The sequence below is a fragment of the Carcharodon carcharias genome, chromosome 30 (genome assembly GCF_017639515.1).
Source record: "Carcharodon carcharias isolate sCarCar2 chromosome 30, sCarCar2.pri, whole genome shotgun sequence".
Taxonomy (NCBI): Eukaryota; Metazoa; Chordata; class Chondrichthyes; order Lamniformes; family Lamnidae; genus Carcharodon; species Carcharodon carcharias.
The window spans coordinates 5353821-5366198 of record NC_054496.1 but is presented as its reverse complement, the minus strand read 5'-3'; the positions used below and the strand labels follow the sequence as shown (position 1 = coordinate 5366198).

Here is a 12378-nt window from a genome sequence, read left to right as displayed (position 1 = left end):
ATTTTCAATGACCCAGCCTCCACTGCTCTCTGTGGATGAGAGTTCCACAAACTAATGACCCTCAGGAAGTACTTCTCCTCATCTCCATCATAAATGAGAGATCCCTTATTTTTAATCTGTGCCTCCTAGTTCTAATCTCTCCCAAAACATCCCCTCAGCACCCACCCTGTCAAACTACCTCAGGATCTTACATAAAAGCAAAATACTGTGGATGCTGGAAATTTGAAAGAACAGAAAACGTTGGGAAAACTCAGCAAGTCTGACAGCATCTGTGGAGAGAAAAACAAAGTTAACATTTCAAGTCTAATTGACCCTTTTTCAGAGCTCTGAGAAGAACTTCAGAGTTCTTCATTTCTCAAGAAATGTTAAAAAAATCCATTGGTTTCAGTCCTGAAAGCTTCAAGTGTCCCAGTATCCACAGCCTTTAGGGAAAAGAGAATTCCATATCTCTACTTCCCTCAGCATCTTTCTTGTGCCTGATTGAGATCAGGACTTCCAGAGCTGAGAGTGGAGAAGGTGGTAAGCAGGTTTAAATTTAGCTCTTTCTCACTGTCAAAAAGTTTCTGAACTTTCGGTTTGGGTTAGCTGGTGAATTCTCTAGCTAGCAGTTACTTAGCGACACAGGCCAGTCTATACTGGTCTATCTCTGCTGTGGTGGGAGGCCCAGGGTGCACAATCTGCTTCAGGCTCCCTTTCACACCACTAGCCAGCATGCTCTGCTGGAAACTGCATAAGAACACATGATGCCAACAGTTGGCAAGCAATAGCTAGCAGTGAGGGAACTGATCCAACAGGAGTCAGCACTTTCATAGCATAGGAGAAAATTGGAGGGACAAAGCAAGCTGTAGATGTGACTCAAGTGACTTTACACTAAATAACCTGACATCTTTTATGGCAAAAATAGCTGGAAATATTAGTCGTGTGGCAGCACAATCCACCCATACTTCTATGGCAATTCACACTAAAACAAATCAATTTAACATAATTGTTAACAGCACCTTGCATGGTCAAGCAATAAGCAAAATATTGCAGCTGTTACAAATCTGAAAACCAGAAAATGCGGCAAACACTCGGGTCAGAGAAGCAGGGAAGGTTAATGTTTCAGAGCAATACAAGATCATGGAGCTGAAACATTAACCCAACCTTCCTCTCCATAGATACTGCCTGAATTGCTGAGTATTTCCAACTGTAAATTTTTTTTAAAATCACTTGCATGATCTGGGGATGGTGAAAGATGCCATGACAGTACATTAACCCCAACTGCTAAACTATACATCTTTTAAAACAAAGTTATGCCGTTCTCAAACTGAGACAATATCCTCCAGTTACACCAACTTAACTCAACTTGTGCTTTATTAATCCCAAAATAATTAAGCTATTGATTTTCAGAAACCTGTTTTTGCTCAATCATGTCTAGGTTTAAACAGCCAAATATTTGTATTCTTATTTCACCACTTAAAAAGAAATACCAGTTGATATGAACTTTGAGTGTTCAAGAGGCAAGGGTGGCTCGAGTCCAACCTCAAACATACACCTCACACAACAGTCAGAAATACAAAACTTTTCCCACACAGATCCATCTCACCATTAAGCAAGGTTGCAATTTTAGTGAATTTATTCCTGTTGTGAAAACATCTCATTCAACATCACTAGTGGACAGCCAACTCTCATCCCATTCATCAGAGCTGGATTGAGGTCCAGGAAGATCTTTAGGAGTTTGTGGCGAGTGATGCCACCCATTGTGCTCACCACCAATGATCCCACTAAGCTACGTGCCCTGCGCAGGCCACTCACAGGCCATCCCTTTTAAGGTATTACACGTGCACCACTGCGCAAAAGAATTTGATGATGTCGTATGGTGAAATAAACAGGCCATGCACTAAGAAAATTTAGAGGGATCATTGGTCACCTCAAACACACTCCCCAAAAGAGACAGGCATCCACGACCCAATTTTAACTACAGAATGGAGCCTCGCACACGTTTCTGAGGGTAGATATAGATATCCATTTTGTTGGAACCCTATGAATGTACAAGCGTGAAGGATGAAACATGCATAAAAGGAGCAGCTTATACAGTAGGTTTCACAGCATGGAGTTCACTGCAAAGATTCTCAAAGTTACCTTGCAATCCCAGAAAGACCAATTTGCTAAAGCTTAGGACTGCAGTTTTATTTTACATTACTCATTCCTGACCCCAGTTGCTGTGTAACACTCTGGCTTCAAGTGACAACATGGATGTTGGATCAAGCAGGACCTTTCTACTGTGGTGCCTCCCCTTCCTTTGGAAAAAAAATGGGCAAATAACTAGAGGCCCCCCCCACTACCCATGGAACACTCGCCACCTTCAGGAGTGGAGAGTTAAGGGGAGGAAATCAGTAAGGAAGAAAGCGAGAACAAAAGTCTACTCCATACCCGCACGTTCTGCAGAAGGTCAGTAATTATTTGTGCAGCATGCTGGCATCTCTCTGGAGGCCCCATTACATGCGCTATCTTATCTGGCGTAGACCCATCATCTACGGGATGAAAAAAGGAAAAGGACTTTATTGAAAGATGAAAGTTAGCAGTTCCAGAGCAGCCACAGCGTGCATTACAGAAATCAGTCCAAATGGAACAGACAGCACCTGAAATAATGAACCAATTTCTCAAAAAAAAAAACAAATATTTAAATAAGGGGATGTAGAGAGCTCATTCTGTCACATTTACCCTGATTGCTGGTATGATGTTTAATTGGATCCTATAGGTGTAATGTTCTTGATAATGCCATAAAGCATTCCACTCCAGACCTTGAACATCATGGCATTATTGAGGAAAGGGCAGGATGGGGGAATCAATGTTTTTTCCTCCATTAGGTCTCTCCACACATCATTCCCTGGTCAAAGGGGGACAATCTGTTCTTGGGATAGCGACTGAACTAGCCTTCTGCTCTGTTTAAGCTTGACGGTGCAGGTGAGATCAGAACAAGCCTGCACCATGAAGGCGAAACCCAATAAACACCATTGCTGCATTACCCTTCAATACTCATGTCATTTCAGGCCAATGGCTTTGGAATTAGTCCCTCAAAACCAAAGCACGGTAAAATTCTCTAGAGGAGTTCTGCTCATAATTAATCTTCATCCCCCAGTCGTGTAGCTGGGGAAGGGGAACAGGGGAGAAGAAAGCAAAAAAAAAAAGGTCATGCCACGAGACAAGAAAGTAATAGTAAGCGTTTGCACTTCACACACCCAGATGTCCTAGATCAATCTGAAGCATCTACATCGAGGATATTGGACACAATGCTGTGTCTCTCTCTCTGTGGTACAATCTCCCAAGCAGTATCGCAGCTGGGAACTCTGTCTCCTTTCAATGGCAGTGGACCATCATCTGCTGCAAAAGGAAGTTTGCAGAAGGTTGGGCCTGGAGAAAAGTTTATACTGGGTGCCAACAGGACGAGTGATTTCAGACAAGTTTGTGCACTCCAATCAAGTGCCTAATCCAATACAAGGCATTTCTCATTGTAGTGGACTCCAGTCACACCCAGTGCTACATTTTAAAATCTGGAGAGCTCCAGGATTTATATTTAGTTTGTCAGACACACAATGCACAAACAGGGACTGACCTGGTTTGAACTGTATTCGGACTCCAGCATCATTTTGTATTTTCTTGATCATTTCTCCACTTCGCCCAATCACAATTCCTACTGAATGCCGAGGCACTGGCACCTAGAGTTTAAGGGATTATGTATAAAGGTCACAATGCCATCTATATACTCTTACGTCTACACACAATTCCCATCAATTTTTCCCACTAATTCCTATGTTTACATTTACAATGGAAATTGCTTTTGTAAACTAGTCATGATGTTTACATCTTTCCCAAGTGGAAACCCCGGAGATCATCCAAGGTGTCCATTAACCTCTACAAAAGTTGCAACCGAGATTATTTGTACCATTAACCATCCATTTAACATTGGGATGGGATGGCACAATGGAAACGCACAGAATGAAGCAAGACAAAAAATTTCTACTCTCTCTAAAAAAAAAGAAAAATGCTAGTATAAAAAGTGGCTACAAAGAAAACAACCAAACCCAAGTTACCTCTCGCTGGCTCAGCCTGCAGAAGACCTTAGTAAAGGAGCACACACTCTCAAGTAACACAAAAGGTTCATTCAATTGGAAGGATATAGAAAGCACAAACATCACATGGTCTGACTTGTGCTCCTAAAAACTAGGACCAGGTTATATGACGAAGGAATGACGCAGGTGAAAGGAGGAGCTTGTACACCATGCAAGTGGTTAATCTAATTAGCTCCAGATTAGATACAGAGATATGTATTATTTAATACCTACATTAGTATACATATCTACGGAAATATATAGCATATATCAGGGTTTAAATGTGGGAGCTTTCAAATGTGCCTGGGTAACATTAAACCTCCTGGGTAACATTAACCATTGCAACCCAACCAAACATGCTCTATGGGTTTTCAGGTAGCAGATATTGCAGATCAAAAACAGCATTAGCCAGCCTGCAGGTTGGAGTACCACGGCAACAGAATAGTCAGATTTGAGGGAGACAAACTGTACTGTTGCTGAAGAATCGGGGAATAAAACACACCTCATAGGGACTGAAGGTATGGAACTCCTTGGGAGGGAAGGATAAGGAACAAAATAAAAATCAAGGCATGTTCCTTCCATTTACAAAAGCACCCTATGTTGAAGAAACCATCATATGCATTCTAATGAAGACTGCATGATTTGGTGTGGAAAAAGGCAGTTTTTAAAGTTTACATCATACCAAGGCCCGGGGGGGGGGCGGGGGGTGCAAATGCATGTCAAGGGAAAAGGTCAATTCATTAGGATGCAACTCTCCGCTGAACGAAAACAGAAAATGCTGGAAAAACGCAGGTCTGGCAGCATCTGTGAAGAGAGAGTTAACACTTCAAGCCTGTATGGCTCTGCTGAATAAGCCCATTTGTGTGAATCAGGCAGGGCAACACTGAACACATTTAGTCTTTCTTCTGAAGTTGCATAGTATTTAGACAATTATATATACTATCTTTGCAACTTCCAAATGGCCAGCCCCCATCAACTGGTCAGCAGAATAAACAAAGGGTTCAAAAGAAAACTTGCACTCCTTTGTTATAAATTTATACTTGAAAAACACGGTACTGGAACAGGTCATTCAGCCCAGCTACTCCCTTCCATTCCACCTGCCTCATTTCAAATCTTTCTATCCCCTTTTCTCACATACTCGTTTAGCCACCTTTAGAAAGCATCTAAGCTATTTGCCTCAAACACTTCCTGTGGTAGCGAGTTCCACATTATAACTACAAAATAAAGGAATTTCTCCTCATTTCCCAATTGGAATTATTAGTAACTACCTTGTCTTTATGGCCCCTGTTTAGAAGCATTCTCTCCACATCTATATTCATGCCTTTCTTGTGACTTTGATCATTAGAGTTTCTCCTCTAGAGCACCAGTGTAGAGATTAGCTGCTAACCTTGGCCTAGCTCATAAAGGTGACAAAAACCAGGTAATCAAAGTTACTTAAAGAAGAAGGCAGTTGGGTCAAGGAAAGAGAAAATAAACCTGAACTTCAGTTTCTCAGCACTACCCAGTGACTGTATCCTGCAGTATGCATACACAGGCAAGGACCACTTTGGGTTTAGTTGTTACGGCCTCAATGATTGAACAGGCTGCCAGAACTCTCAGAGAAGGATGATTTTAACAAGTTACTGGCAATCATTTAAACCACAGCCAGCAAGTGTTGGCTATGTTTTGGGAGAAAGACATTGAGGGAAATGCTGAAAGTATTGGAAATCCAGAAAATGGGTCTACACTTCATGGCTGATTTATTCATTACAAGATTACAGCTCAAGTAAGTTAATGTTCCAAGTACTGTTTCCCTTCAGAAAACAAAACAGAATATAGTCAGTTAATGAATTTTAGAAGTCCTGATGAATTTAGCACAAATTAAATACATCATTTTTCCTCAACCACCAAAAGTGAACAAAGAAAAATACACATTTAACACTTACGTCTAAACCACCAACTCCACCAGCTCCTCGGTTGCCGAACTCATTTCTGTCCCCAAATCCTCCCTGGTCACGTTCATGCAGAATCTCCATTACCATGTCTCGTGCTTGCTGTAATGGTTCACAAAGGAAGTTAACCGTATAAAGTAACACCAGACGCTATAATTGAAAGCAGAGAAAGCTCACTGCTATTGGCAGATTTAGAGCTATACTTCAGAATTGGCCAAAGATTATCACAATTTCATCTCAGATTTAAGTTAGAATTTAGATCAGATTGAAAGTGCCACCTCTCTATTGGGTTTTTTGTAAAATGAATGCACCAGTCTAAATCTAGTGCACACAAGTTTGCAGACAGGGGCAAGGACAGGTGAGGTTCCATGTTTGGATTGTGAGCGTGGGGCAATCTCAGAAATTGTGCGAATGCCTGCTTCAGGAAATGGGAACAGAAAAATGGCTCGGAGGGTAGAGGGGGAATAAAAAAATGTTTCTTGGAACTAGGGTTGAATAGTGGCTGCTTTATTTGTCACCTAAGTGACAGATTTCTGCTGTGAACCTTTCATACAGATATTGGGCAATGGTAGGAGTGCCACTGCTTAGCAATTTGAAAAATTGTGCAAAATTTTCTACATGATACAGCAAGCTTGCCTACTCAGGGATTTGACCATATAATCCAGGCTCACACTTCAGTGTAGTACTGAAAGCAATGATGTCTTTTTCTTTTGCATAAAATTTTAAACCAAAGCCCCATTGACTCTCTTAGGTGGAAATGGGAGATCGTATGGCACTGTTTGAGAAGAAAGGCAGTTCTCCTGGTAAACTGGTCAATATTTATCCCTCAAACAATAGTGCAGCCAGATTATCTAGTAATTAATCTCACAGCTGTCTGTGGGAGCTTGCTGTGTGGAAATTGGATGCCACAATTGCCTACATTACAACAGTAACCAACTTCAAAATTGGTGATGATGCATTGTAAGTTAGAGCATGGACAGCTACCTCACTAATTGAGTCCAATTTCCAGGCCTGCACTATAGGCAGATAGTAAACACCCTCTTAGGTCTTGGTTTTATTCAAACCCAGGCCTCCAAACGACATCCATAGAGATGAAACCTTTATAAACCTAGAGAAGTTGGGTGGTAGTTCAGAAGGGTAGAAGGTAAATTTTTGTAGGACAGGTTGATAACTTTCAAAGGGAGGGGAATAGTGGTGAGAGGGAATCAAATACAATACCAGCTAGCATCAGGGCCAAAAGGGCAGTTTGGTGGGCAGCAGTTTACTGGTAATAGGGTCAAGGGAGCAAGTGGTGTCTCTGGTGTGGCACTAGAGGGCATCGTGGGGTGAAGGCAAGGGAAGAGAAACTAGATAAGGTTAAGAACTTGGGCTGGGGAAGGTTTGCTTTGGTCAGCAACAGGAAGAGGGAAGCAGTCAAGACAATTTGTCTCAATCTTACTGACAAGTTCCTCACACCTGTCAGTGAGGATGGAAGAGGTGTTGAAAGATGGTTGAAAGTGGAGAAAAGCAGCCAGGGATATCTGTGCTTGCCAAGATGATCTTGTAGTAGGTGGAGTTGGCAGGAATCTACACATAGATGGTGCAATCTGAATTCAGATACACAAGCAAGCTCGTACCTGTACTTTAAAGGGGTCACCAATAATTCGGAGTGGTTTATCTACATTAGCATTTTGCGAACCATCTTGGATTAAAATCATCTTCACTCCAGCACGCTCCTGTTTACAAAGAAGGCAGATGCTTTAGGATTAAAGTGCTAGCAGGATCCCTGTTAATAAAATTTGGGACGCAAACTCTTATCTAAAAACCAGCAATCTGCAAAGTTAATTACAAATTTCTGGATTTACATTATCAGCCTGTTATGGACCAAACACATCAAAGCCAGGAACATCATATTTCTTTGGGTAATTCAGTGCCTTTACATAATTAATAGTTAAGTGTAGCACAATGTCAAGCCTTACTATGCACCATATTGCCTGCAAACCAGAGATATAACATTTGCTCAAAGGAGTTTTTACTAAAGTACATGTCGCTACAAAACAATTAATCTCCTGAATTTAAGTTTTTCAAATTTTTCACTAGGCACTTAATCTAACTCTCTCTGAAACAGTATACAAAAGCAAAATACCGTGGATGCTAAAAAATACTCAGCAGGCTTGGCAGCATCTGTGGAGGGAGAAACAGAGTTAACTTTTCACAACATTAACTCTGTTACTCTCTCCACAGATGCTGCCAGACCTGCTGAGTATTTCCAGCATTTTCTGCTTTTATCTCTCTCAGGCTGGTCAACTCTGACTTCTCGAGCAGCCCATTCCATCAATTCACCACCCGCTGTGTAAAGTACTTAAATTTAACCTGACTTTTCACCCTCCCTTCACATATGGACTGTGTCTTCTTGTAAAACGTGACTATGCTAAAGATACCAGCATTTGTCAATACTTCTTAGGATCGTTAATAATAAGTTAAACACCCCAAAATTTTTAAATATATGATCTGTTGTGAAAATAAATATCGCAAAGTCCACAGGGCAGCTGGGGTCCTGGTTTCTGAAGAGTGACAATTCACTCAAACAAATCATTTGCCCAACTCTGATTCTCAGGCTTTGGACTCCTGCTGAAGGGAACTAGGAGTGAAATTTAATTGAACAGCATGTTCATAATTGGTTCCTGTCTTAACTTATTTAGGACCCCAAACTATTTCGTTTGGGAACTTGGGATTTAATCTACTGAATAAAGTCATCTTTCAGACTGGCTTCAACAGATCATTTGAATTTTAACCCATCAGGTTTCCTTTCTCCTCTTCCCCTTTGTACCTGAAGTTGTTTGATGGTCTCTCCCCCTTTGCCAATAATTAGTCCAGCCTTTCCCGCTGGAATCACAATCTCCTGAATGGATCCATTTTGTCCGTTTGTGGTATCATGGGTCTGACCTGGAGGCCCACCTCGACCCCGAGACACAATCTCATCCAGTAGCATTTTCGCTGTCCTGTAAATATAATCCACATGAATGCAAATAGCATTACACAAATCATTTAATTGCTATTTTAGTTACTAGCAAACATTTTCTCACTCTGGAGTCGGTCCCTGAGAAATCCTGCAGTGTTCCTGCAGCTACATTACAAAGGAAGATGCGAGTTGGAAGAAAACCCTCCTCAGATGTTTAAAGAGATATTTTTCTACACCCTGACAATGTGTGGTATGAAACAACGCTGATTTTTTTCTCCGGCCCTAACAGTTGTAGAGTGCAAAAGGTTCTCTGAACTGGATGATCAGAGCTGTACAGTTGAACTGTACTGAAACTAAGTCAACCAGGGTGCTTCCAAACATCCAAATCGGCTATAATATTCCAGCAGTCCTGGAATATAGGCTTTGCAGGAAAGCAGAATTTCTGACTAATAATAAGGCAAAGTCTTGCAGATTTTCCATCTTGTTCAACTGTTCCAGATTTGGAGACTGATGTAATCACGAGAATACCTGGTGGATTTAGCAGCTACAGAACTCCAAAACAGCCAGCAAGATAAGTACACTCTGGGGGCGGGAACTCAACTTTACGCCTCCAACCTCTCCCCTTCCTATTTTGGTCAAGGATTCCACTGAAGACAGATTCAAAAGGAAAGCTGTTACTATCAGTGAAGAAACTCAATTAAGGCAGAAGGGCCTCATGAAGGGAACTCAGCTGCCCAACTGCACTTGGGCACCCTACCATCCAAGCGTGCTCCTTTGAATAAAATCTAAACCCAACAACATATTACTCAACACTTAAGTGTGGGACACGGACAGAGGTCCTGCCTCATTCCTGAACACTGGCTCTGTACACGACTACACAGCAGACCATCATTGTTGACAGTAAGTGGGACATTTGTACTTACTGAATTGACTCCGAATTCCCAGTCAGCGAGACACATCGTTCTGGCAAACCTCCGCTTTCTGAGAGAAAACAATTCCTAATTAAGTATTTGAAGCACAAGTTCCCAATACAATAAATAAAAACATGCTTTACAGAAGAAAGAAAGAAATGAATAGCATTTAAGAATTTTCCATTGAAGTAGTTAAATTCTGCTAGTTTGCTGTATGGGTAACAGTAAAAACCCCCATGACTACAAAGATGAAAGATTAGAAACTAGAATAAGGACTTTGCAGCCAGACAAAAGTCACAATTCTTTTAGCAGATTAATGTTTCTCCACAATTGCATTAGGAATAATGTAGTTCTTCGTAAATTAACCAGGAAGATGTTAACAAGTGCAGCATGCTATGTTTAAAGGTCATCAAAAACCACTGCCTTTTCAGGCTGCAGTATGAGAAACTTAATGCAGCATTAGGATTTCTGATGCAGTACAGCTATTTTTGGCATCAACTGATCTGCTTGTGAAAGAGGTACCAACTGTTGCATACTTTCAACTAGCAGCATTATTTTTTGGAAAGAAAATTGATCAAATTTTTGCTGTGATCATACATGGATTCAATTTGACTTTATAAAAATGTTGCAAACAAGGTGTTTTTTTTTGGCAAATCACAAAGAGGAAGATACAATGTAAAACTGTGCACTTTAAGCCACATATTGAGTACAAAATGTAGTTGTACTCACCATCATTATTTGGCCCTGAGGAAGAAAGAAAAATTACAATTTATTTTGATTTCCACTAACACAAGCTGTTGGGACCAAATCCTGATATTTTTTTGAAGCAATGTCACCAATGGCCAGAATGGGATCCATGAGTCTCTCTTTTTCCCCCTCAAATGTCTTTAAGAATGTGACTTCTGTTCAAGGACAGGAGCTGGATGAGGGAGAACAATTTTTGAAGTGAAGGGCAAGGCTACAGCGCAGTCTAGCATTGGGCATTGTTTCAACTGGCAGTTAATGATCCAATTATAGTATTGGGGATTCATTACAATTACAACTTAGACATACAATTCCTTCACTCAGTTTTCTTTTGAAAAAAAAAATGCTTCTTTTGATTAACAATTATATTTCAACAGGTACATGCTCTTGGGTGCCAACAGCTTGCTGATATCTCAGCCAAGTGATCATTCTTCACAACCTAGGCAGGAAGCTTTGGGAGGTTATTTGACCATTGAAATTATAACCACTGGGCCAAATTACGTCCTTGCTCGACATCTGCTCCCAACCAAAGAAAATGGGACAGCTGGAACTAGAGCCCTGGCTGACCTTTTTTCTTGACTTAATGAGGTGCTAAGTTTGACTGTGGCGCACTAACTGCTGCCCAAGCTGAAATTAGCTTGCTCAGCACAGAACAAAGCTGGAAGCTGTGCTATCTGGGGCAGAGACGCATCCATAAAGCATTCAAGAAAACCCCAAATGAAATATTTATTCAAGCAAGCAGTCCTACATTTATTTTTGTTCAATCAATTCAACTAACAAGAATGCCGAGCCTAGAGATAGCACAACAGCCCGAGGATTCACATTTCTCACCGCTGAAAAGATATTTACTTTAGCCTTCAACAATGGACATACGACACTTGCAATAGACTTTTAAATGCCTTAAAAGACTGCAATGTGGAATATCAAAGTTTGAACTCAAGTAAAGAAATAAGATGAAAGCTTAAATACCTGGAGCAATCTGTACTTTGCAACCAGACTCCTGCTGTATTCGGTTTATCTGTTCCCCACCTCTGCCTATAACTGAAACAAACCAACATTTCTGAAGAAGAGTCATCTGGACTCGAAATGTTAACTCTGTCTTTCTCTCCACAGATGCTATCAGGCCTGCTGAGCTTTTCCAGCAATTTTTGTTTTTGTGACAACATTTCACAAATTGGGCAGGATTACACAACAGTGGCTACACAACTTGCACATCCAAATACACTACACAGCATCTTTCATTGCTGTCAACAGCACAGATCAATGTAATATAGTGGCAGTCTTTGAAATGAGACCAGCTTAACAGTCTAACACTTGTAAAGCAATTAAGTGTGCATGCGTGTTACAAGTAAAGGTGAATATATAGGAAAGCATAACCAGACCCCCCCAAAGTATATCGCCCCCATCCTCACGAAAGGCAGCAGCACTTCATAAACCCATGAGAGTCTCTAAGTTTCCTGTTCCAATTTTCTCTTCTCACCCCATATCTGAAGATAACGCATTACCTTGTATGGTTCCACAGATGGCAGGAGGCCTTCAGTATCTTGCCCCAAGTGACCATTTTGCATCAGTGAGACCGGTGAACGTTGAGGGATTTGTGAGGGTATAGAAATTTATGCAGCGAAATAACATGTCCATGCTCAAAATATTTCTGAGAGAGGTTAGATAGCAATCAGAAGCAGGAACCCTGACTAATACCCAGTCCCAAATTTATAGGTCCTGGGAATTAATTTAGCATTCTCAGATTATCAACACATTCT

At 41.0% G+C, this 12378-nt stretch overlaps 1 protein-coding gene across 4 annotated transcripts in view; it reads right to left on the bottom strand.

The window, feature by feature from the left end:
• LOC121271199 (KH-type splicing regulatory protein) overlaps positions 1-12378 on the bottom strand; it is a 65051-nt gene that overhangs the window by 16440 nt on the left and 36233 nt on the right. For 3 of the 4 annotated variants that reach the window (XM_041176974.1, XM_041176978.1, XM_041176977.1), the window contains exons 6-13: positions 11588-11659; positions 10604-10618; positions 9887-9944; positions 8832-9003; positions 7639-7737; positions 6017-6124; positions 3596-3698; positions 2413-2513 (exon numbers count right to left, since the gene is read on the bottom strand). In XM_041176974.1, coding sequence (XP_041032908.1) covers positions 2413-2513; positions 3596-3698; positions 6017-6124; positions 7639-7737; positions 8832-9003; positions 9887-9944; positions 10604-10618; positions 11588-11659 — 728 coding nt within the window. The remainder of the gene's footprint in view (positions 1-2412; positions 2514-3595; positions 3699-6016; positions 6125-7638; positions 7738-8831; positions 9004-9886; positions 9945-10603; positions 10619-11587; positions 11660-12378) is intronic. The other variant, XM_041176976.1, reaches the window with a different exon arrangement.